The sequence below is a fragment of the Coenobita brevimanus genome, chromosome 70, assembly GCF_032717465.1.
Source record: "Coenobita brevimanus isolate Jiangsu-jjx chromosome 70, ASM3271746v2, whole genome shotgun sequence".
Taxonomy (NCBI): domain Eukaryota; kingdom Metazoa; phylum Arthropoda; class Malacostraca; order Decapoda; family Coenobitidae; genus Coenobita; species Coenobita brevimanus.
The window spans coordinates 52,052,604-52,078,643 of record NC_137023.1 but is presented as its reverse complement, the minus strand read 5'-3'; the positions used below and the strand labels follow the sequence as shown (position 1 = coordinate 52,078,643).

At 40.7% G+C, this 26,040-nt stretch overlaps 1 protein-coding gene across 1 annotated transcript in view; it reads right to left on the bottom strand.

Moving 5' to 3' along the window:
* LOC145406445 (lachesin-like) overlaps positions 1-26,040 on the bottom strand; it is a 478,282-nt gene that overhangs the window by 188,731 nt on the left and 263,511 nt on the right. Inside the window, exon 2 of the mRNA XM_080277600.1 lies at positions 22,407-22,522. Within this exon, the coding sequence (XP_080133726.1) occupies positions 22,407-22,522 (116 nt within the window). The remainder of the gene's footprint in view (positions 1-22,406; positions 22,523-26,040) is intronic.

The window sequence follows — 26,040 nt, the reverse complement described above, 5'->3', positions numbered from 1 at the left end:
GTCTGTCAGTCCTGCATTTTGCCTAACTGTCTAGCTTTCTCTCTGTCTGTCTAACTTATTTTCTGTCTACCTGTCCCTCTAATGTGATATCTGTTTGTCTCTCTGGTGCGATGTCTGTCTGTCCGTCTGTGTGCCTGTCTGGTTTGCTCTTTGTTTGTCTGCTTTACTTGCTTCCTGTTAGTCTCGTCTGTTTTCTGTCTGTCTGATTACCTTTGTCTGCCCTGTTGGCTGGTTGCTTGCTGTCTGTTTGGCCTGATTTTTTTCTAGCTTACTGTATGCATCCATTTGACTATTTTTGTCAATATGTCTGACGTCTTTTGCGTCTGTTGGTATCGCATTCCTTCTGTCTGACCGTCCGTCTACCTTGCTTTACGTCTGGCTTCCTTTTTTTGTGGGTCTAACTTTCTGTCCATCTGTCTGTCTGCAGAGCTGGTTTACTGTCTTTCTGTTTCCCTGCCTAGCTTCCATTCTGTCTATCCGTCTGGTATGCTTAATGTCCAACTGACGTCCTTGCAGTGTTTCTGTCTGGTTCTGTGCCTTACATGCTATCTGTCTCCATTATTTTCTGTTTGTCTGCGTGGTTTGCATTATGTCCGTCGGGCAAGCTTTCTGTCTGTCTATTTAGCTCTTTGGAAAGCAGCCTGTCCATTCGGCTTTCTTTATCTCTGGCTTTCTGTCTATCCGTATGTCAGGTGCCTTTCCGTCTGCCTCGTCTTCCTTGCCTTCTTTCTGTCTTGCCTATTCTCTGTCTGTCCGGATTTCTGGTTGTGTCTGGCATGCTGACTCTCTCTCTCCAGTTTGCTTTCTGTCATACATGCTTCTTGTCTCTGTCTGACTTTCTGGCTCGCTGCAAGTCTGTCTTGCTTTCATAGTATCTGGCTTGCTTTTTGTCTGGCTGGCTTCTTGTCTGTCTGTCTACCTGGTTTGCTTCCTTGTTGTGGTTTGCTTTTGTCCATCTGTCTTGATTGTGTGTGTGTGTGTGTGTGTGTGTGTGTGTGTGTGTGTGTGTGTGTGTGTGTGTGTGTGTGTGTGTGTGTGTGTGTGTGTGTGTGTGTGTGTGTGTGTTTCAGTTGCGTCATTTTGTGTCAGTTTCTCTTTCTGTGTCTTCAGATTGTGCCTTTATCTTTATTTGTCTGGTTTTCTCTTCTTCTGTTTTATTAATCTCTCAGCATGTCCGATATTCAGTTATCCTGTCTGCCTAGCTTCCTTTCCTCCTATCATTCTTTCTTTCCTTTCTCTCCACCAATCCTTTCTCGTTCTTACATCCTGATTACTCTCCCTCTCTTTTTGTTTTCCTCCTCCTCAGCAAGAAGTCCTTACTCTTTTGTACTTTTTTCCCTCATCCTTCTGTTGTTCCCTCACCTCCCCCTTCTTTCATCTTTTCCGCCTTTGTTATACCCGTCTGTATCATTATTCATTATCTGCATCTTTTGCGTTCTACACCGAAACACAGTCACCTCCCTCTCTCATGCATTTAACTCCTTCCATTTTTTACTAAACGATTTTATACAACTTATAAGAGATCGCATGTACTGAATGAATCACAAACTCACCTAATTCCATTAATACAAAAGTTTGATTCCTCTGATAAAGCCAAACGACTGCAGTCACCTTTAGAGAGGCCCGTCGTAATGAAAGGCTTACAAACTCTCTTTACTCCTCTTTTGTGACTCTACACTGAATGACAAGCCAAATGGTTTCCTGTACACCAGGAAACCATTTACTACTCTGGGTGTAACCATATAACCAAATTTTGGCGCCTGGTGGTTTAGTGGGTAATTATTGCGCTCCAATCGGATTGAACCGGTGAAGGTTTATATCCAAGGGGTGGTTGGGGTTGATTGCTCATGTAATGCCACTCAGGGATGAGTGAGGCTGGTCGCTCTCATCTTAAATGTCAGGACCAACTGCCTAGCTCAGGGCTCCTACGCTCCTCATGGGGCAATGTAGGATTGGATGATGATGATGAATTCTGATGACGTACTTTATGTTTTATGTTTGTGCAATGTGGCGATTTCATTCAGCTTCGAGGAGCCCTGTAGCAGAGAAGTCATTGAAGGCAACATCTGAACTCTTCGCTTGGAAACGCCTCTCCTCAGACGACGAAATCATCTGGAGATAAAGGAATAAGATAGATATTACGTCACCGTTCTGAAGGGGTAACCATGGCAACACGATGATGCCATATGATTCATTCTTGACACTGCCAAACCTTTTTCACCTTTAAGAAAGATCCATCATAGAAAATACGTTAGGTGAATTTACCTCCCATCTTTTTTTTTCTTCCTCTCTCGTCTCCTTCCTTCACTTCCTCCAAATTCTATCCCCAATAAAAACACTCATCCCCCATTTCCGTGCAACTGTAATGTTGCAATGAAGGATGAAGCAGAGAAAAACGTCAATAAAAGTGAGAGTAGAAAAGACAATAAAAAATGAGAGCCGAAAAAAGAATGAAAAAGGAAATAGGGAAGTAATAAACTGTAGGGTCATTCTTTCAGAGATTTAAGAGAGATGACGCAGGGACTGTAAAGGGGAACGTAAGGATGCGCAGATCGGGAATGACGGAGGATGGAACGTGTAGGAGGACGGGAAAAAAATGTGAGGGAAAGGGAAGAGGGGACAAAAGTAATAAACTGCGAAATGAAGGAATGAAAGTGTTGAACAGCGTCGTGGGGATAGAAGCAGTGTTGAACAGCGTAAAGAATGACCGAAAGAGTATCCAGTCATTTAACTTTCTCTGACACCTAACAATCTCTCTCAGCCGAGTTATTATCATCTGGCGTTATCTGCAATGGAATACAAGAACTGTCCGATCATGAAAAGGGTAATGGTGTATGAACAATCTTGGCTCCTTTACTTACTCTTAATTGAATACTTGTATGAAGTTAACGAGAATATATACTATAGCTGTCCGACCGTGATAAGATTAAAGAGAGAATGAAAATGATGAACAGGGTGAAGAAGGACTAAGGTATGTCAAGAGGATCAAGAGGAACTGAAAGAGTGCAATGAAAAGGCGCAGAAGGGAACAAACAGGCAAAAGAAATGGACTGTAGAGGGAAGAGCAACTGGATACAGATTAACAGTATTAACAGGAAACTTTAAAAAATGAAACGTAAGAAAAGGCTAAGAAAAACTGAGCACAGTGAAGGGTGGCAGTTTTTCCAGAGAAGCGTTACTGAGGAAAGAATGTGATCGATTTCTAGAGAGAGGTGCAAATAAGGAGAAGGAAAATAAAGTAAAAATGGATAAGTTAAAGAAAAGTGAACAGCGAATATTCTGTTACTACATGAGCTTCTAATAAAAGAAACATCGTTCACTGAAAAAGAAGGATGCCACGGTATTACAGTAACCTGATATATGATGGAGAGACTACTGAGTGTTGTCTGTAATGAGTGAACAGGAGAAATACACAAAACAGGGAGTGCTGAATTCAGAATAAAGAGAAAGCAGACATAGCAAAACAATGTTGCGACGGTGTCAATTTTAAAGATGATGGAGTGACTACTGAGCGTTGTCGATAAAGGGTGAAGACGAGAAATTAATACACAGGACAGTGACGGCTGAATAAGAGAGGGGAGTGAAAATGCGCTCGAGGGAGATTTTATGAAAAGAGGGAGAAACACCACTGTCATAGAAACACAGATGAAATACTCAAAAGGCAGTGAAGGCAAATTTGATCACAACGATGAACAAAGCTCACGGGGTTAAGTCAATGTTAGAGTTGCAATGACCAGAGGCAGCCAAAGCTGACAATTTTATAATGTTTATATTGTTTTCTGAATTGATGGCACTGAATTACTCTTGCTGATTAACATATGCAAGATCAGCGAGTGCTCCGCCTCGTGACTGAATTCAATCAGTCTTTTACTTTTTTATTTACTCAACCACTTTATGCTTTTTCATCAAGAAGACCACAAATGACTACTAGGAGCTTTCTTTTTCAAGAGATTATGACTCATTTTTGTAGACTGAATCCGCTTGCACAAGCAAATAGAAAAAGAAAATCATTAGCTATTGTGAAGGAGCAGCGGTGTCGTCCAGTGGAATACTTCTTTTTATGCCCATTACTAAGACCTCTCTCTTCACGGAGCGATTAAAGAATGTGGATGTATATGGATGTGAGAATGTTAATCTCCCAATATATGAAGGGTTATTGTTAAGATTATAAACGAAATGAAGAAGGAAAGACATCCGTAGTGCTTTGGAACAGGGATGTGATAGGTGAAGGAGGAAAAGAATGGAAAAGAGAGAAGAAAAATACATATGAAAATTTTGATTATCCATTACAGTATAAGAAGAGTAATTATCAATACTTAACCCGAAGAAAGAAAAAAAATGGTCGTTATGAAATAGGAATGTGAAAAGAGAGGAAGAGAAAAAAAAAAGAAGAGAAAGGATGATAGGATAAGGGGAGGAAAGAAGAGCGATAAATATGGGGAGAGAGAAGGGATGGATGGAGAGATGAGGCGTTCCACAAAGTTTTTCGACGGTTTATAGCCTCAAGAAATTGGAACATAAAACCTTTCATCTCGTGGTTGCCATAAGGGAGAAGGTGACTGATGGTGAAACTGAGGAGTAGCGAGAAAATGAACATAAACTAAGAAAGAAGAGCTGAAGCCTAAACATATTCATACAAGAAAGTATATGGAGTGATGAGACCGTGTTAGGTGTATTATTATTAAGGTCTAATACTGCAAGGAATCACGGATATCTGAATTGGCGACAACGTTAATATATGCATAACTAGAAATGCATTAATGAAAGGAGAGTTGGTATCGACAAAATGAACATAAACTTACGGGAAAAAATTAGATCACAATACGTTTATCTGCATGTTGCTGGAATTGTGTGATGTGGAAAGAAAGAAGGAAGTACGTCAAGAATGAATGAAGGGATATGAACTAAAGAATAGCGATAAATGAAGATAGCTGAAGAAAACACATTGGAACCCATTTCAAAAATCATGTAAAAATGGAATTGTGCACGTACACTAGGATCAGGAATATTTGAATATGAGCAGGTGAAACTGTGGGCTGACACTATCTGACACAAAGCGACGTATGGACGCAATGGAAGGAAAGGAAGGCACAAGTCACGGATTAAAGTACTGTAATTCTTTAACATGTCGGACTACACAGCGCCTATTTTATATTATGTTAAGAAAGATAACTTTAGCATCTGACAGTGCTTTCCGTCCCACTCAAATTATGTTTGGATGTGTATGACGACGATTAAGTGACTGACAGTGAAACAAGAACCCATGACCTACGAGTGAAAAAAGGAAGAGAGGACAGGCTATGTCAACTAAATGAAATATATAATCTGAGTCTGTGTACAGTGAGTATGGAGAAAAGAGTGGAAGAAATTCATGCATACAATTTGTGACCAGTTAAAAATTTCGTCTGTGAATATGTATGAAGTAAAGGAAAGTGAATGAATGTGAGACAGGGAACAATTTGCGTGAACAGACTTAATAAGTGAGACGGAATAATAACTCAAATCAGAATATAACAGGGTAACTGCAAAAACACGTACGAATGTAACTGAATGTGGGACTAGGGATAACACTGTAAAGAGGCTATACCTGGACAAGGGAATACGTTAGGTGAAGACATAAACCATCATCACGATCATTATCATTATGAAAAAAGGGAAAGGAGAGTGAACAAGAAGAAACAACAACAATAATAATAATAATAATAATGACGATTAAATCACAGGTACCATTAAATTTTTAACATATTCAAAACAAAGAGTGTTCATCATTTCGTACAACGATGCGTCAGTGTGAGTAGGTGAGTGGGATGATTGGAAAAGAAATCGAGATAAAAAAAAAAAGAAATTAGAGGAAACTAGGGAGATGAGGTAGCATATAGCATGAGGCGGGTTGGCATAAAGTAGGAAGAGAGGTCACTGGAAAGAAAAGGGGAAACCAAGGACAAGTGCAGAGATGAAGGAGAGTGTGAGATACCATAATATGTGGTGGCAGTGTATGAGACAAGGTAGGTAAAGAGAGGTGGCACTACTCCCACTGAACTCTGTAGTAATGAAAAATGAAATATTTTTTTCCCTAGTTTTCTAAAGGCTGCATATGTTATGAAACACTTCGGTAGCATAAATAAGAGTAGAATTTATGTTTTACTTCTGATACTCATAATGACATCGAGTTAAATATATAAATAATTCTCTCTATAGCCTTTCTTAGTATTGCGACCAGTGTCCTGATTGGCTAGCTGTGTGACGTCATTTAGCTCCAACTCCCACCCCCTCTTTCTACTTTTTTGTTGACAGTGGCGTACTGTGCTGTTGCGTCATGCAATGTAAACTGGAAAAACAAAAACAAAAGCATAAGGTTGTCTCCTTTTACAGCTTTCCACATAATATTAAAACTGCCAGAAAATGGCTAGGGGTTTGCTAAAGAAAACATCTGTTCCACTTCAAGCAACTAAAATCTTGTCACGTTATTTGTTCTGTGCATTTTACAGATGAGTGCTTTAGCCGTCACCTCCAAATGACAGTGTGAAACTTTCACTGAAACCAGGTTCATGTCCGACCCTAAATGTACGAAAACTGGAAAACAACATCAGGAATCCTATTTCATACGAAAATCACAAACACAGGTAAACTAGGAAGCACGCGGGGAGCGCATAAATCCGCCAGTCCCATTGCCATTAAGAAGGATCAGGATCAGGATCCAGGGATATACTGTGTGGAATACATAGGATTCAGATCCGCCCTCAAATTATATAAACTCTTTCTTGGCCCATGGCCCACCCATCCACCAAATTTCATTGAAATTCATGGAGAACTTTGGGAGATATCGTCTGGACAAGCAGACAGACAAACACAGGTGAACACATAAACTCCTCCAACTTCGTGGCGGAGGTAACAAACAGACAGACAGACAAAACTGCAGACGAATAGACGTAGTAGTGTAGATGAGTGTTTCCCATCACCTCCTCCCTGAGACGTAAGAGGATAACAACAGCGCCTATAATGGGACGCGTCACATAAATACTGAATTATGTCCATCGTTCTCTGGCCCCGCGTACCTGCTAGTGAAGGAAGATGTAGTTTACTGAAATTGTGAGACTTCCTTTGTAATGTGGTGAGACTCCCTTTGTAATGCGGTGCGGGTGCCTTTGTTATGTGGTTAGACTCTTCTTGTTAGGTGGTGAGATGCTGTATAAAACGTGAAGAGACTCCCTTTGTAACCTTGTAAGGCCCCCTTTGTAACGTGGTGAAACCTCCTTTGTAACGCAGTGAGACCCCCTCTTTGTAACGTGGTGAGATTCCCTTTATAACGTGGTAAGACCCCTTTTGTAACGTAGTCAGAACCCTTTTGTAATGTGGTAGGACTCTCTTTGTAATATGGTGAGACTCCCTTTGTAACGTGGTTAGACCTCTTTATAACATGGTGAGACTCCCTTTTTATGATGGTAGTAGTGAGTCCTGTGGTAGTAGATTCCACTTACACTGATGATGATGACGATGATGATGATGTGATGACAGTGTATACGTAACGTGGCGATATTTGATCCTCCTTCTGTAATGTGTTGATAGTGAGGCTCCCTTCGTAATGTAGTGATGAGGCACAATAGCATTTATTATGGGTCGCGTCACATAAACACTGAATTATGTCGATCGTCCTCTTGCCCAGCGTACTTGATGCGTGGTGACCTGCTTACTGAGGTGGTGAGGCTCCCTGTGTACCGTAATGTGGTTGTGGCGATTCCTAGAGTAGCAGTCAAACTCTATTTGCACTGATTATGATGATAATGATGGTGCATATTTAACGTGGCGATATATAAAAACCCCTATATAATGTCGTGTTGACAGTGAAGCTCCCTTTGCAATCCAGGGATGGCATATATACCGAAATGCAGTATGCCCATCGTTCTCTTGCTGGTGTAACTGCTGGCGAGGGGAGATGCAGCTGCCCTTTTTACTGAGGTGGTGAGACTCCCTTTGTTATGTGGTGAGACTTCATTTTCTGTTTATATGCGGAGTCAGTAAAGAGATGGTCACCTGTCCCAGTGAAGTGACCCTAGTTCGAATCCCGGCAGCGGTAGGGAATAATTTAAAGGATTTGAATTTCGTTAAAGTAGACATGACCAATCTAATAAAGACCAGTTAAAACCAGTTCACCAGATTTGTATGAGACGCCTCTAGCACGTATTCAGTATAGATGGTTGGTGTAGAGCCGAAGTGGTGACATGTGGAGGTGCATGGTATGTACGAGGATTGCTGGGCCTCAGGGAACGGGCTGTTAAGTATATGCCCAGAGGTGTGCACATTAAAAAGTAGTGAAGTTTTCTCTGTAATTTGCTGAGACTCTTTCTGGCATGTTGTGAGACTAATGCAAGACTTTCACTGTAGTGCAGCACGTCTACGTTTGTTACGTAGTGAGACCTGTGTCGTTAGACCCTGTACTATATAATGTAGTAGTATGTGTTGAGACTCCTTTTTCCATGTGATGAGACTTCCACTGGAATGTGATAAGCTGGGAATATGTAATTTGGCGATGCTGGGCTCCCTGTGTAACTGTGTTGATGATACTGACGATGCCTGTGGTGATATTCAGGCTTCCTTTACGCTGTACTGTGGTGATGATGGTGTAATTATGGTGGTATTGAGGTTCTTTATGTACTGTGATGGTTATGGTGGCATTGACGCAATTTTGAACTGTGGTGATAAGATTTCCTGAGCAATGATATGATGATGGTGGTGGTGAGGATGTCTTTGTAATATGACGATAATACTGACAGAGGTGAGGATGTCATTATAATGGTGGTAGTGGTGATGGAAGCAGCCTAAAGATGGTGTGTATCGAAGCAGTGATGCAGGCGGTAGGGCATTTAAGTTACTGTTTTATTTTGTTGGAAGTTTGTTGCCACTGGTAAAAATATTATTAGTTTTTAAATTTCCGTTGAAAAATTGCAGTAAATCTGCCGTTAGATTAATATGTACATGCTATTATAGACTCTCAGGTTCTTATTCAGTTGAATAAAATAATTTTGTTGGAAGTTAGGTTGTATAGAACACGAGTTACCGTGGCAATGAAAGGGTTATGTTATCAGAATTACCAGTATCATGTTCCTAAGATTTACTCTAAGCTCAATAACATCGTCTGGCGTTAACCGGAATAAAATACGAAAGGGGTTCGGCCATCAGAGGTAAATAAGTTCTATGACAGAGGACACTGCGACAACGTATGAGGTTACATCAAAAAGGCACTGATTTCCTGTGAAGTAATAAATAATAGCTAGTAAGCTCTTTCAGGCAAATTAAGTGATTGTAATTCACCATGAAATCTAAATAATTTTGTCCCATCTGGCAGTACCGTGTGTGTGTGTGTGTGTGTGTGTGTGTGTGTGTGTGTGTGTGTGTGTGTGTGTGTGTGTGTGTAAAACTTAGCACTCAAACCATGCGATATTCAGGAGAGACAATAATATTAACACTGACTACAGTTACTAAATCAACAACATCAGCAGCAGCAACAACAACAATAATAATTATAATAATAATAATAATTAATAACTGGAACGCCGTAAAATTTTCCAAGGACAATTTTGATAAAGAAAAACTTCCCACAGCTATTGCCTACTAACGCCGAGATGCAAAGGGACCCTGAAGTCAAGGCCACTGATCTTCTGCATGTCACTTTGGGTCATCAAGATCTATAAGTTCACCAAGTTTGGTGATGCTAGCTTTATTCTTTCATGTAAAATCAGTTGACATCTCTGTTCTCTAGAGTATTCTAAAATTTTGGACCATAGGCGATCTCAGAGAATAATGATCCGATCTGGGCTATATTAAACACTGCATTCTGGCCATGTCCCAGGTATGTGCCATAAAAATTTCAGCACTCTAACTTGAGTGGTTCTAGAGCTATAGGATCACTTTTTTACCGGATCTATCCGGGTTGTGGTAGTCGAATCAGAATGATATTTGGTCAGATGAAGCGGCCAACCAGTACTATAATATGCCAAGGAATGAAGGCTATAGCTCAAACGGTATGCGAATGGCAGCGATTTAGTTCTTCCTTAGAATAATACTAGTTATACTGACAAAAACAAGAAAACTTCCCACAGAGATGTGGGAAGTTTTAATTATGCTTTACTTAAAATATAAAGATACTACGCATTGGCTCCACTTCACCGCCCTGGTCCAAGATAATTTAATCCATTTTTGGCATTAGCATAAGGTGGATATGGCGACCTAAGTTAAGTGGGACCCAAGTGGCGAGACACCAGAACGGGAAGCTGCAGTCTCGAGGAAGCATTTGCATAATGGAATTTGTTTCTCCGCCTCCCAAACTTGTGACATGACCACTGAATTATCCAAGTAAGTAGACGGTAAGGCGGAACTAAAATGTGAATACAAAATACATTTGGGTGATAGTGATGGTACAGTTTTCTTTAATGATGATGTTGCGTACAGTTCTCTTTAATGATAACATTGGTGACGATGGTGGAAGTGATGGTGATGGTGTGAATGCAAAAAACATTAGGATGTTAGTGATGGTGCAATTCTCTTTGATAATGCTGGTGACGATGAGGGGAGTGATGATGATGGTGCTGACTTTGTTCTTAATGATAATGGTGTGGTTCCATTCATTATGATGGATTTCTTATGACAATAATGATGAGGGTCACTTTGATGAGAATGATGAAGCTCTTTTAATGAGGTTGAAATAAGCTAATCGTGATAACACTGACATTGCCTGTAATAATAATAATAATAATAATAATAATAAAGTCCTCTCACTGTAATGGTACTGAAGTATTCCTTGAGAATGATGGACTCCCCTGACGTAATGATGGTGAAGTTCTCTGGAACGAACATAATAATGTTCTCTGTAATGAAATTCACGGTAAAGTTCTATGTATTGCAGTACTGACAATGATGGTTTACATGGGATAAATCATCAGAGATGCTACATACAATTTGTAATATAATTATTTCATTATCCCAACCATTGAGTTGATTTTATAAACAACTAGAGGCTCCCAAGGGGGGAATCACACCAGCCGCGAGCTGATACATATCTAGCACGGCTTGGAATATGACCTTGAATTTGACCTACTTTCACCAATATTGAACTCGAAAGAGATTTTCATCCTACTACACACATGTAAAATTTTGTGATGATATCTTAAGCTGTTACGAAGTTATCGTGATAACAGACACACAGACCTTGACCTACTCTTGCCAATATCGAACTCGCAGGAGATTTTCATCCCTACTACACACACCTCCAAAGGTTTGTGATGATGTCTTGAGCGGTTGCGAAGTTAGCGTGGTAACAGACACACAGACCTTGACCTACTTTCACCGTTTTCGTACCAGTGATCTATTTTTTCCCTACTACACGCCTGCAAAAAAAATTTAATATCTTGAGCGGTTGCAAAGTTGTCGCGCTAACACACACACACACACACACACACACACACACACACACACACACACACACACACACACACACACACACACACACACACACGCACGCAAAATGAAAACAATACCAGCTTCCCTATTGCGGCTGGTAAACATACTCGAGAATGCATAATTTCACTAAAAGTCCCGCCAGGCAATAGATTTTCTGCATTATGAGAGTAAAGCTATTGCAGATCAGCAGAGTGAAAGAGCAGCCAGCAGTAAGAAACATTAAATTAAATGAAATACACTCATCAAGTTATCGTGTAATGACAGGGTACCAAACCCTCCTCTGTACAAAATTCTTCCAACCAGCTCCCCTGTCAGTTCCTTAGCCCCGTCAACCTCCAGACGTCGCTTTCTTAGACACTCATTTGCCATATCTATCCCCTTTCATCTTGGCCTTTCACGCCACATTCAACCATCACATTCACCCAGATACATCCATTTCACCACCCTGTTTATACCCTCTTTACCACCTAAGCACACTTTCTTCATGTACACTGTCTACAGACATTCTTACTTCAGACTTTTCACGAATCACATTATTCCAAATCGTATCCAATCTCCGTATTCAACTTCCTTCTTCTTCCTTTCCTTCCTGTCCCTTTTTATTACTCTACTTTCCGCTTCATGTGGCCCTACACTAAGTGACAACCTTAATGGTTTTCTTTAACTCAGGAAAACATTGACAACGTTGGGTGGTAACCCTTTATACAGATCACGGCATAAAGTGGAGTCTACTATAGTGCCCCTGTTAACTGGGTGGAGAGACGCAAATGTGGTGTCCTCCAAATATCCACACTTTTCCCCGTGCCTAACTATGGCGAGGTGATGACAACCACACGGAACACCGATTCACTGCACGGCACGGCCCTGCACGGGCGGTTGCTTGCCTATGGTTAATGGGTCTGTTCGGCCAGACAGACGAGTTGGTCAACAGCAACAAAAACACATTCCTCAGTAACCCAAATGCCATTGTTCTAACTCATGACTTTTCACGTTCATGCTACGTCAAAATTTGCAACACTCATATGCTAATGTAGGCACTAAAACTCCTTTACACAAGCCTATCGCTGCTGCCACACTCAGGCCACCAGTACCACCACCACCATCTCCACCTGGCCACTGTCCCTGCCACCACCAACACCATTTCTATGTGGCCATTGTTTCTGCCACCACCAATACCATTTCTAAGTGGCTACTGTCCTCGCCACCACCAACACCATTTCAACGTGGCCACTGTCTCTCCCACCACCAGAACCATTTATACGTGGTCACTCCATTACCACTACCATCACCACCATTTTCACAACCACTGTCACTAATACCACCACCATCACCACCTGCATCTGATCACCGACCCCCTGCCCTACCCACCACTATAGCCACTAACACTACCAGCACCGCCTGATCCACTACCACCTTTTCCACCGCAAACATCACCTGGTCATTACCCCTGCCATCTCAACCACCACCACCAGCACCTGTCTACTGACCCTTGCCACCCGAACACCTGCAAATATTCACCTGCGCGTCTGACACAATCACTGGATTAACTTCCTAATGAACCTCCCCATTATTGGATCATTTTTTCTGTCCCGCAGATTACACCCAGATTACCGTTTTTCACTTCTCAAAAAAGCTTTGTGATTTAGGTATTGCAGAATTCCTGCCATCTGTCGTTTGATAGATTACCGGATATCGAATTTCATTTTATCTGAAAGTTTATATACACTGATGATTTACGAGAATTACACCGTTCGGGTATAGGCGAGTCTTGGCCTTGAAGAAGAAAAAAAAAAAGTGTTGAAACGAGGTAGGTAAACTGGAGACATGGGAATAAGATGACATTCTCAAAGCTGATTCCTGATCTCACTGGACTATTTTTTGTTAATCGCGAAAAACTCCCCTCATAAGGAAGTGGTAAATAAAGGGTAACGTTAACTCATTGTCGAAAAGTCACCCTTAAGAAGGAAAAATCTAATGGCAGCAGCAAGTATAAAGCGAAAAAAAAAAAAAAAAAAAAAAGCTCATCACACTGAAGCAATTAACCTCTTGAAGTACGGGACGGAATTTCTGCTTTGTGGTCGCTACCAGTTGATAATTTATTTATGGTATGGAAAACCTTTCGAAATGGAGGGGTTCGACATAGACTTCATTTACCCTATCACTAACTGGAGGGATCTCCTTAGTAGAATAAAATTGGCTGTAGGTAGCAAGGAAAACCAAAAAGAAAAGTTTTAATACTTCGTTGTTGAAATGGAGTCAAGTATTTATGAGGACTCTACAGCAGAAATGGGAAAATCTGTGGCTTAGTAGAGCGGCCATGTAGAAATTATACATGGAATATAACTGCCTACCCGAACTGCATGCATTTGATCTTGCCTTGTGAATTCCCTATCCATTACCACCAACATTATCCAGTATGATGAGGTAAAACTTCAGCCCTTTCAGTTCGATGACTCATTTCATCATTTTATTCATCTTAGGACTGTCTTCTTCTAGTAAAGGTGTCAATGAAGTCTGTATCTAACTCCTCCATTTTGAGAAAACTCTCTAAAGTTTAATAACATCGACTGGAGGTAGCAAAAATAAAATAGAAAAATGTAACACAGGAATGAATGGGTCAATTCACTGGTTGGTGCACTTGCGTATGTTACTTAGGCTGTCACTAACTTTTGTTAGTCTTAGGGAAACCCTGTCAGTCAAGGGTTCTAGGATCAATCTCGAGTAACCCCTCCCTCAGATATTGGCATAATTAAGGAAAATACTTCGGTTGTCACTAGAGAAAATTCCTCGGTTGGAAGAAATTTTAGCAATCAATGTCTCAAAACAGTGTTATATGAGTTTATTTTCTGGCAGCACTTCCCAAGCTTCGATCTTGGCCGCATTTCTTCCTTTTTTTTTTTTTTTTTTTTTGGGGGGGGGAGAGGGTAGAGGGAGGAAGGGAATTGTTGGGGACTTTCCTGGCGGTGTTGCAGCATTTCTTAAAAATATGCAGTGAAAGAGTCACTAAGAGAATTCCCACGAGGAAGGTTGTCCTAAAAATTGACCATGTGACTACCTCTACTTGCTCACCCATCTCTCACCTAATTCCCTTGGAGGAAATTGTAGTGGCCTGGTTACATTCCCGTATAATCATCAGTTAACTCCTTCATTCCTTGTGTGTGTGTGTGTGTGTGTGTGTGTGTGTGTGTGTGTGTGTGTGTGTGTGATACCTTCAAACACTTTAATTTAGCTTTCGTTACACTTTCGATAATAAAGAGAGTAGTGAAGGAATCATTTAACTCATCCAGTTCGAAGTCTCAGTCTGAATGCAATCGTGTGAAGGTAACAAGAATGTACTGAACACGCCATCGGACTCATAGGAATAAGGAGGCTCTCTAGCGCCTCTTCTTTATCAGTATTTTGTGCATATAGTATAAATGTTACTAGTACAAAAATGTAAATGACAGGAGGGGAATATATTAACGTGTAATATACAAAGTAAATCACGAAAATAACGTGCTTAGCCTCGCAAGGTCATTAAAGTATAACAAGTAGAATGGTACTGATGATATCGAAAGACAGAACCAAGGAACCCGAGAAAAGTCACAGGTAGGGGAGGAGAAGAAACAATACACTCTGTTCATTATAATAAACTGTAAAACTACAGTCTCTCCACCAATAATGTTGAACTGTATTAAAATTAGCATTATGGGATGGTGCTAGTTAAGGAGTGCCATGGAAAGGATGTTATTGTCCTATTCCGCGATTGAACTATACGGCAGATAAACTGCAAAATGACGAAAATCTCCCCGAGTTTAAAGTTAATGATCTCTACTGACACTGAATCGTGTATGGAAGAGATAAGCAGTGTCTCTTCAATCAAAGATGGATACGATAGCCTGAGTTAAAGTGACGAATACAGGCTAACTTGAAGTCCCTATAAAGAGTTAATGTCCTATTCCTGTTCGCTTAGATTCAATAATTTAGCGTCTTAACTTGGGGTGCTAGCATCCCAGGGGGTGCTGAAGGCTGAAGTGAATTTTAAGGGGTGCTGGAAAATGCAACATATATTGGTTTTGCTTAATATTGGCATCGTCGATATTTAATTTTTGGAGAATGTATAAAATGAAGTGTCAAGGTGTACTTCACTTTACTTTATCTTTGTAGTAGTGTAGTAACCGTAACAGTGTAGCAACTGTAGTCCCAGTAATCAGACGTAAGGGGGAGCTGGACTGTGAGGCCTTATTGCAGGGGGTGCTGAGGTCGGAAAAGGTTAAGAACGCTCAGAAGGTTTCCTAATATCATTTCCTTATGACTGAGTTTGCCTTTCACTCTTTAATTACGTCTTGTACTGTATGTTACTGATGCTAACTTATGCTGGGGAAAAAACTTGAACAAAAAATAACACATAAGAGCTTTCTAGTATGTTACATAAAGAACAAAGAGTTTCTGAAGATGAGGTTTTTAGAAAATTTGCTGAACCAGCAGGAATTCCACCGTCAGAGGTAAAATGCACAAAGATGTTATTACGTACGGCACATGTTATTGTGGACCTTACTGGTACTGATGTTGAGTCAAAGGTTCACCCACTGAATCATGTGACGTACTGTATACTGTTAGTTTGTTTTTGTTACCTCCAGAGGACTTTACTCTGTAGTCTTGAGCCCCTTATTATTTGTAATGGTGCTTGAAGTTCTCTCACATAACTTCAGAAATGGATTCCCATGACAGATACTATATGCAGATGACTTGGTGTTGACTGCAGAGAATAGAGGGGAGGCGGAGGGAAAGTTTATGATGTGGGGAGGAGGAGGGAAGGTTTATGATGTGGGAAGATGGAATGGGGCGCAAGGGATTAAGAGTAAATGAGAATAAAACAAGTGATGATATCTAGGGCTGATGGCGGTATAGTCAAAGGAGAGAGAATGTGGCCATGTGCACTTTGCCACAAGGGTGTGGGAAGTAACTTCCTCCTGTCTAGTGTTTGTGATAAGTGGGTGCATAAAGATATGTAGTGGTATTAGAGGAAGGCTTCGAAATAATGCAGACTTTTTGTGTGCGGTGTGCTGGGAAGAGCATGCAGAGACTGTTATGCATGACAGGACTGATCTTGCTGGAGAGTCTCCTGAGTGTGTGGTGGAGTTTTGTTACTTTCGGGGACATGTTATATGCAGGAGGTGAGGATAGAACTAGCTCTGTGCCTAAGGTAAGAGTGGGTGGAGGAAGTTCAGGGAGCTGTTGCCTCTCCTAACATTGAGAAGGCTCTCCCTCCGTGCTAAGGAATCTTTATTTGCGGCAAGAGTTAGGAGTGTAATGTTGACTGGTAATGAAATCTGGGCAGTAAAGGAAGAGGATATTTGTAGGCACAAACGTACAGGAATGGCAGTGATTAGATGGACGTATAGTGCGTCCTTTTATGAGAGGCCTGTGGGATGGGGGAAGGGGGGGGAGGCTAGAATTGCGATCAATGAGTTGAGAGGAAAGATGGGACTGGAACTGGATGGTGCTGTGATAAGGATCGGTAGATTGAAGTGATTTGGGCATAGAATTTTGTGATGTCTTTCCAGTGGGAGTGGTTGGTTAAAGACGTAAACATGAAGGTGTGTGTGAAATTCACATGTCAGTAGAGTAGTGAAACTGGTAATGGTTGATGTGATTGGTTATGCAGTTACTCTGTTTTGTCGGAGCCAGTTTTCTGTTGAACAGGTAATGGAGCTGGACTGCTGGTAAAATGGTGCAGAGTTCTACTCCTCATTGGAACAATCATTATTTTTTTTCCAAGAATCGAGGGAGCATCTGTTCAGCTTACATTTCCTGTTCAATACATTTGTATTTATGTTACCTTTTAATGTCTCCAATAGCTCAGTGAAGTCTGTTCCGATTCATTCGCAAAAATTTCTGTGCGTGTCGTCTGTTTGGTGCTGAACTTCTCCAGTACTATAGTCTATTTATTTTAATTAGCAAGACTGAGTCGCTGCTCGGCCTGAATGCTCAACTGTGATTTGATGTTCACAGCAGTAAGAAAAATGCTAAATACAGTATATTGAGTTAAAATCATTAGGGGCTTATGATAACCATTTCTGAAATAAAATGAACTAATACTTTTCAGATAGTTGGGACATCATTGTCAAGCAACTTAGAATGGTCTACAGTCTGAGTTCAGCCTACCTTGCAAGCCATGGATAGTATGTCTAATTTCTAACCACACAACTTAATCATAAAATAAGTGAAAGTTTGACAAAAGTAAGGATGAAATTAAGCCATTTTCGCCACAAGTTAGGGTAAAATTATTCCAGTGTTTAAACACATCAATGAATAAATGCTTGCCTCCTCGTCAAAATGGGTAAGTTGTCGCAGCTTTGATCTTTCTTTTCGGAAGTTTAGGATTTATTAGCTCGTCAAGCGCCATGAAGACCCGCATCCGATACAGGTAGGTAGAAATTATATTTCTTCGGTACGATGGCATATTTCTAAAGTTTTTGCTACTACGAGAAGTTTTTGTTGCGCTGGACGACCGGACACTTATTAATCAACAGAAGCGAATGCACCACAGCTTAAAAAAAAAAAAAAATTATCTAGTCTGCATAATCCGTTGCCATATTTTTTTATTTCAGTCATGTTACCTCCAGACGATTTAATTCACTACTGGAAAGAAATTTCCAACTCAATGATATATATAGCCTTCATCATCCATTTTTTTTCCAGACGTCTCTCCAAAAATAAATAAAATTTTCCAGAAGCAGGTGACATAAACAACCGAAATAACGTTATTTTAATCAAGAGATAAATCGTAACACCTGATTTTTCAACGTTCGTTCTCTTCTCCTGAATCAGTTTCACCCCTTCTTCTCCAGATAATTTTTTACCACTGTGGGTAAATAAATAACCTCATAAATCCTAATATTTCCAATTTCCCTACGTTTTTCCCTAAATCCAATTTCCCTACGTTTTTCATTTAAACCACTTCTTTGTACACCCATATTACCTGTGCCCTTCTAACTTCTTCATTCTTTTATCATACATCTCCCAAGGCCTCTATATTATTCCTTCATATTTTCCCTCTCTCCAAATTTTCCCTCATATATATTTCTCTATATTTCCACTTTCTTCACTCATTATATATTTATGCATATGTCTCCCCAATGTTCATTCTTACATGCCCGTATATTTCCATTTTCTCTACCCTTACCATCATATATATATGACTTCCTCCTGTTTCAGCATTTGTTCCTCTCCTCCCTCCATTGCTTGCTCCTCTCCTTACACTTCTTCCTCCCCTCCATACATACCCTATTCCTCCACGCTTATACATTCCCCATCTTTCCATTCCTCCCTCATACATTCCCTACAGTTTTCCCTCTTCTCCTACACTCATATTGCCTGTTCTCCCTACATTCCCTGTTTGTCCACGCTTTCTTCATATACATCCCTATTTTTTCCTCTCTTCCCCATTTCTCCCTCCCTTCCCTACACTCATATTGCCTCTGTCCTGCCTTGCTTCCCACCATGCCGGACTCTATCCAAACAACAATTTCCAACAGCAGGAAAAATTCATAATAAGTTTTGGCATTCAATGGAAAGGAATTGGGTGTTGCGTCAGAGGAACTCCTGGTTTTGGCACGAGGCCCTAGAGATGATGTGTTGAGGGTTGGGTGAGGGAAGGGTGGGGCAGGTTGATACGTTAGGGAGGCGGGCGGGAGGCGATGGATTGAGGGAGGCTATTATAGACAAGGATAAGGGAAACTGAAAATGAAAACTGATTATTTTATTTGGCCATAAAAGCGCATAAAAATGTACATTTATTCTATTAATAAATAAACATAGGCTTTGTTTTACTGAGAATTACTCCTCTTAAAACATGGTGAGGCAGAGTGAAAGTTGGGGGAGGACTGACGGAGGGTGAGGTGGGGTGACTGAGGATGGTTGAGAGAGGGTGGGTAAGGATGGCTGCTGCAGGATAGGGTGAGGAAGGTGAGGTGATGGAAGGTGAGGTGATGGAAGGTGGAGTGACGGAGCAATGAAGAGGACTACGGCAGGGTGGGGAGAGAGTGGCGATTGCAGAGTGGGGCTAGAGAGGTTGTGTGTGTGAACGTAAGAGGAAAGAGTTTAGTACACGATGTGGCATGGGAGGGTGGATGAGGGAGGGTGAGGTGGGAGACTGTGTTGAGGGTAGTTATTGCTAGAAACTATTGAAATGTTCAGTTGTATAACTCCTTTACTACAGCCAGCTCTATCCATTATATTCTTACTGGCGAACGACTTTTTTCAGCTTTAGAGGAAGGCGTGATACTGAAAGAAATGTGTTTTTCATATGTAAGTCTTTTCACCACCAGAATGTTTTATTAAGCTTCGGGGAAACTTATCGTGGTGTGTGGCTACTCACAGACCCAGATGAATATATGCAAGGGCTCATACAATAAGAATTAATCAAAGATCATTGTATCTTATTACAGGACCTATTTTTAATTTGGTAAGCTAAATCATACCATCAAAAATAACCGCTATGCGAAATTGTACGAAGTTATACATCAGAAATCCAGAAACCATCACAGGTCTCCCGAAGTGACTTTAATTTCCCTGGGGTTATTTCACGAGAAGACTGCAACAAGGAAACGAATATGTAACACCTGGATAAAATGGGAATATACAGCATACTGCTGGAATGTGAACTCCTTAAATCGAAGAAAATACGAGTGTTTCATGTTTCGTTGTTGTTACCAAACACACGACCATATTCTACTTGGACGAACCCAATGTTAGTACAGTTTAGCAGAAACTGTATCCATACTTTCCGATTCGAGGGGAAAAAAAAAAATCTTGTTCTAAGTAAACTCGTCAAGGGATGATAAGAAGACAATCTTTAAAAGTCATCTGACTTATGGGATTAACTCATCCAAAAAGACATATACACAGCGAGGAAAAAAAGGGAAGTAAAAAACTTGATAGCTGGTAAAGCATGTGTGAGAGAGGCAGGAGGGACTAGGTGGTAATGTTTCATAGCGTGGGGTCAGGTGGGTGCTGCTGCCAGAGAGTGGGATATAGCGGTGACAGAGAAGTGTACCATGATCGACACAAAGCTAATCTTGCACTTTTTTTTTTTTTTTTATGCGAGGAAGAAGGAACCAAGCACTGCTCTGATGGAGATGTGGAAGTGGTGAAAATGTGATGCTGGGCAGTTCGGACGGACGATGCTATACCTGAAAATGTTTAGTTGCAGCTCCAAGGAACTGAATCTGAGCTAAGTATAAGTTAGTCTACAGTAGGCTTCCCCTACCACATCACAATCAGTGTTCTGAGTCAGTGAAGCCTGGGACATACCCAGACAGGCAGAAAATGAAAGATAGATAGTTAGATAGATAGATAGACAGCCAGCCACAGCCAGACAGAGATATAACCTATATGCAGACAGACAGATAGACAGATGAGTAGACAGAGACAAGGAAACAGATAGTGAGATAGACAGATAGAAAATATATAGATAGATGGCTAAATGGAGACAGACAGGTGGATAGATAAATATGTATATAGGTAGACATAGATAGACAAATAGAGATACAGACAGTTGGATAGACACAGCCAAACAGACAGACAGACAGGAATGGATAGATAAACAGACTGATACAGATAAATGTATAGATCGATAGACTGGTGGTAGATAGACAAGTAAACAGGTACAGAAATACACACGGGTAAATACACAGATAAGTAGATAATATTTGGGCAGATACACAATATACAGAGAGACAGACAAACAGAAAGAAAGGGAGACGGACAAATAGACATCATGGACAACACAGGAATGAAACCAGTTTCTGAGCGTAAAGTGAAACCATTTTAGTGATGAAAAAAAGTTTGTGTAATGTTGAAGTTTGAGAAAGGAGTTACAAAAGACTCGTGTGGTGCATACCAAAAAGAAATTTGGGAGGGTGGTGAGCTGGACAACAGAAACGTGAGTGTTTGATGGTTTAGACGATAGAAAAACTGAGTTCGTGGCGATGAATAGTGGAGCCCATAGAGAGACGCAGTGGTGAAAGCAATGCAAGTTGTTTTTATGAAGGTGCGTGTATTGTGTGCGAGTAGTGTGTGTCTGTGTGTACAGTATGCTTGCTGAGTGCAAGTGTGTTTGTGTATTGAATATAAGTTTTGCCTTAGCACCTGCTCAATGCAGGCAAAAAATCTGCGAGTGCTCTGAGTGCAGTATATATATATATATATATATATATATATATATATATATATATATATATATATATATATATATATACTACCAGCGGTATCAGGAGTTGCCGGCCAAAAAGGCGAACACTGTAATCATATTTGCTCTAGTTTAATCTTTCTTTCTACTCCAGAAAGACCACGCACATCTGATGCTTTTGAATAGGGATTATAAGAGGTCCAGGAATTTTCTATTTCAGATTTCGTAGACTAACACCCAGTATTTGTCCGTACTTGTTTACTATTACCGGTGACCTCAAATGACCTCGGAGGTCAAGCTCACATAGCCTATGTCCGAACTGGAGACCATGTGAGTCTCCCTGCCAAAAAAATTGGGCTGCTGGGTCCAGTCGTTCAAAACTGTAGTTCTGGTGACCTCAAATAACCTCCGACCGGTGACCTCAAATGACCTCTGAAGTCAATCACACATAGCCTATGTCCGAAATGGAGGCCATGTGTGTCTCCATGCCAAAAATTGGGCTGCAGAGGTACCCGGCGTTGCCCGGGCCAAAAAGGGAACACTCTACCGTTGACCTCAAATAACCCAGATCTAAATTTTGACCCTCCTGAAACCATCCTAGGGTCTTCCTGACTCAGTATGGATATATATGGGTCTGGGGGTCACTGGACCTTGGTCTGGGCGTGACTGAATGACAAATAAACAACGCTGCACTCTTATATATATATATATATATATATATATATATATATATATATATATATATATATCCCTAAACTTGTATAGAAACGTGACTTACCTTGTAGGTGCCAAGGTTGTCTACGACACAGGACAGCTTCACATCCCTGCCCGCCGGTATGGTCAAGTTCTGAATTGGCTCCACGAAGCTCGGTTCCTCAGACGACAACGTTCCTCCTGAGGAAGATAAATCCATAATTAATTGATATGCATAGCGAAGATACTGAAGGAATTAAGTTGTCATGGCAGTTCAACTGCAGGCGACGCATCCATGCTTCTCACTATTGTCATTTTCCCACCTAAGGATACGGTGAACTAGGCTCCAGAGAGCAAAGAGAGAAAGCACGACAGAGAAAGAACTAGCAGCAGCTTGTAGGCTTGACACTCGTTCGCTCACCATTCAAGCACCGAAATCATAATTCATTCTCACAGTCGCAACCATCTACGCATACTGGGGAGGATATTTTGTTTATAGATGCGCCTTACATTAACCGCTACACTGTCTCAGAATGCATCCGGAGAGCTCCTCTTACTAACACCACAACGACCACATCATCACCGTAACACATAACACATAAAAAAATGGTGTCACGTTCTAGTCCTTTATTTCGTTGATACTGGAAATTTGATTAAGCTCAAGATCGAATTCATATAGCTGTAGGGGTTGTTAATTCTAGCCACCCTAAGAACCAGATCAGCCGTGTTGGCCATGTTCCAGTCCTGTCCCACAAAGTGCTATTTATCACCAAAAGTTCTGCTGGCTCGAGGGAGGGACGTGCTCACAGGCAGAGGGGTCGTTATAGAGTAGGAAAAGAAAGATATCTATTTATTTACTTTTGTTTTCAATGCCAGTCCTTACAGGCTGCTGCGTTCAACAGGAAACAAATGGACCTATAGTCAGTGTATTCTTATTAACCTTGTCATAATATCCCTGGTACGATTTGTCTTACCTATCGCATTCATTTCCAGTTACCTCTCACGTCTATCGTATCATGCCGTGCCTCTACCACCATGACATCCATTCATTACTGAATGTTCCTATGCCACGTTATTTGCCCTCATTTCTCTTTCATCTCTCCTGGAAAGCTATTAGTCAGGAAGGAAGAATGTTGGCATTTTAGAGTTTGATAGCCAGTTATGTCCGACTGTAAAGAAATATACGGAAACTGAAGACATCATCATGCTAACAATATCAGGTTAATGGTAGTACAGAAGACTTCATAATATAGGAAATATTTACTGCAATAAAAGAGTTGAAGTCTTTCGATTAGATTCCATTTGTAGCCATGCAAATACCCTACGCCAATCCACCCATCCACTCAACCAATGCACATCCAATCCCGCACCCAACCGCGATGTCTACACCCACCCATCCACATACACACGTGCACTATATTCATCCCCCGTCGCACATTCATGGAGTAGAATGATTAAACTCCATGTTCTTTTGTTGTAAATGTACGTTGTATACACTGTTCATCTTTCATCCAGGTACTTAAGACACTCACACATCAAGGCACTGGTGTGCAAACTTACGATTAGTTCCATGTCACTACTACGATTAGTTTTTGCATGAGCGAAAATAGAGAAGGGTCTACAGAACCCTCATGTGTCTCATTAATTCTCCAAAGCCAACTCTTAGATAAAATGGGAAAATTTGAATCAGCGGAAAACGGGTGAGAAATCTACACGTATCTTATTTTCCTTCAAAACTTAACCTTATATACAAGATGAAAATGGTCAAAATTTTAGGAGAGAGAATCCCCCATTGTCTCTTCTTATAAAAAAAAATAAAAAAAAAAGTTATGAGAAAGAAACCATCGTAAGCAACTTTTCTAATTTCGACAGTGGGATGCCGCCGGGCCGACCAGGGATTGGGTCCACAAACAGACTTACGATCCGCTTCCTATAGTTGCTCACATTTGTTTCAGCAAGAAGAATAAGAGGGATAGACCGATTCTGAACTCTTCTTTCCTTGTCCTTCCTCTAAAACAAATCTTGGAAGAGGTGTTTTTGTAGGAAGGAGAAGAGGAGAAAAGGTCGGTCTCCCGTCCTAGTGTTCCTCCTACAAAAAACAAATATTATTTACGAAACGAAAATCACGGCAAGGCTTTGTCCGTGAATGTGGCCGCCCCGCCTTGCCATAAAACATTCAGGTGGATCAAAGTGCTGCTGCCTCAACAGGTATCCAGGAACCACCACGAGGGACAACCGGGAGAGCCCTGAAACAAACATGCCGCCCGAATTATTGAAGATCCCCCCCCATCCCCCCAAGTCACCCAGGTGCATCTCCACTGTCAACACTATATGACTTGCCTAAGTATTCCTGGTGTACACAAGGGGGAAAAATAAACCAGGGAGAGAAACAAATATCATTTAGGCTTTTACATGATACCCAAAGTAAGCAAATATCAGTTAGGCTTTTGCATGATACCCAAAATAGGCAAATATCATTGGGACATTACATGATAATCTATGAAACAAGTAGATGATTATGACAAGAAAATAATTTCGCCAAGTACTCATGGTGTACACATGCGTATGAGGGCGAGGGGAATAAGCCTGGGAAAAGAACTATTCTCACTGAGGTTTTTACATGATACTCGAAACACTGAATATCTGTGGATGTTTACGACAAGGAAATCATTCTGATCAAGTATTGCAGTTATGTACAATTGTAATGCCAGTTATTTAATCTCCCACCACTATTGTTCATCAGTGTAACGCCAGGTATTTTATCCCACCGGTTGACACCAGTGTAATGTTAGAATGTATAATCTTACACCGGTTGTTGGTTCTGTTCAACTTACCCATTGATAATACAAATGGTACTCGACTTAGTCTCCCCTCCGTGATTGATAGAAAATTCACTTCAGTAAAACAAAAGGGGGAGGGGTGGTGTTTTGACTTGGTATGATAAAGGTTAATTGTTTAAGATAGTTTTGGTAGCGTTTGTAGTTTTTGGCCGAGTCGAGATTCAGTACCACGTGTGGTCGTCGTTCCCAAGGCGGAGGAATCTTGAATTGGAAGGGGAGTGAGTTGGGCACTGATTGGGTATAAAAAAAAAAAATGACATATACTCTACTTTAATAATTCTATACTGGTTTTCAACAGACATTTTTAATTACATGACCTTTAGTCATATGGAAAAGCGTTGTAAATTAAAACCAAGGTTTGGGCGATCATCATACAACATTGTCACCAAGCGAAACAATTGGAATATTCAAGTGGTTTCTGAAGACATCATACCTCACTCTTTATTGTCGGTTATTCTTGGGCTCGTCAATAGCCTCAAGACTGGGACATTTATGGGTTTGGGTTGTCTTTTCGGGCTGGCATAGCCTCGAACCAAGAAAAAAATAATCACTCGTGTTCTATTTCGTCCGTGTAATATAATCTCATCATGCAATTCACTATAATTCACAAACACTATCAATTCATAATTATTAATGGTTCATAATCATCATTAATGCATAATCACCAAGAATACATAATCACTCGGGCTTGTTTAGCCTCGAGGAACAACTCAAAATCAAATTTTTGCTCACAACCACTAAGTTCCCTTCAACGCTCCTAATTTTCTAAGATATTAATATAAGAGAAAGAAAACAGTTAATGAGTTTGAATTTCGCCTTTCCGTTACATGATCACATCACTTTTCAAATTTCTATTCCTTATCTACAAAAAAAAAGTTC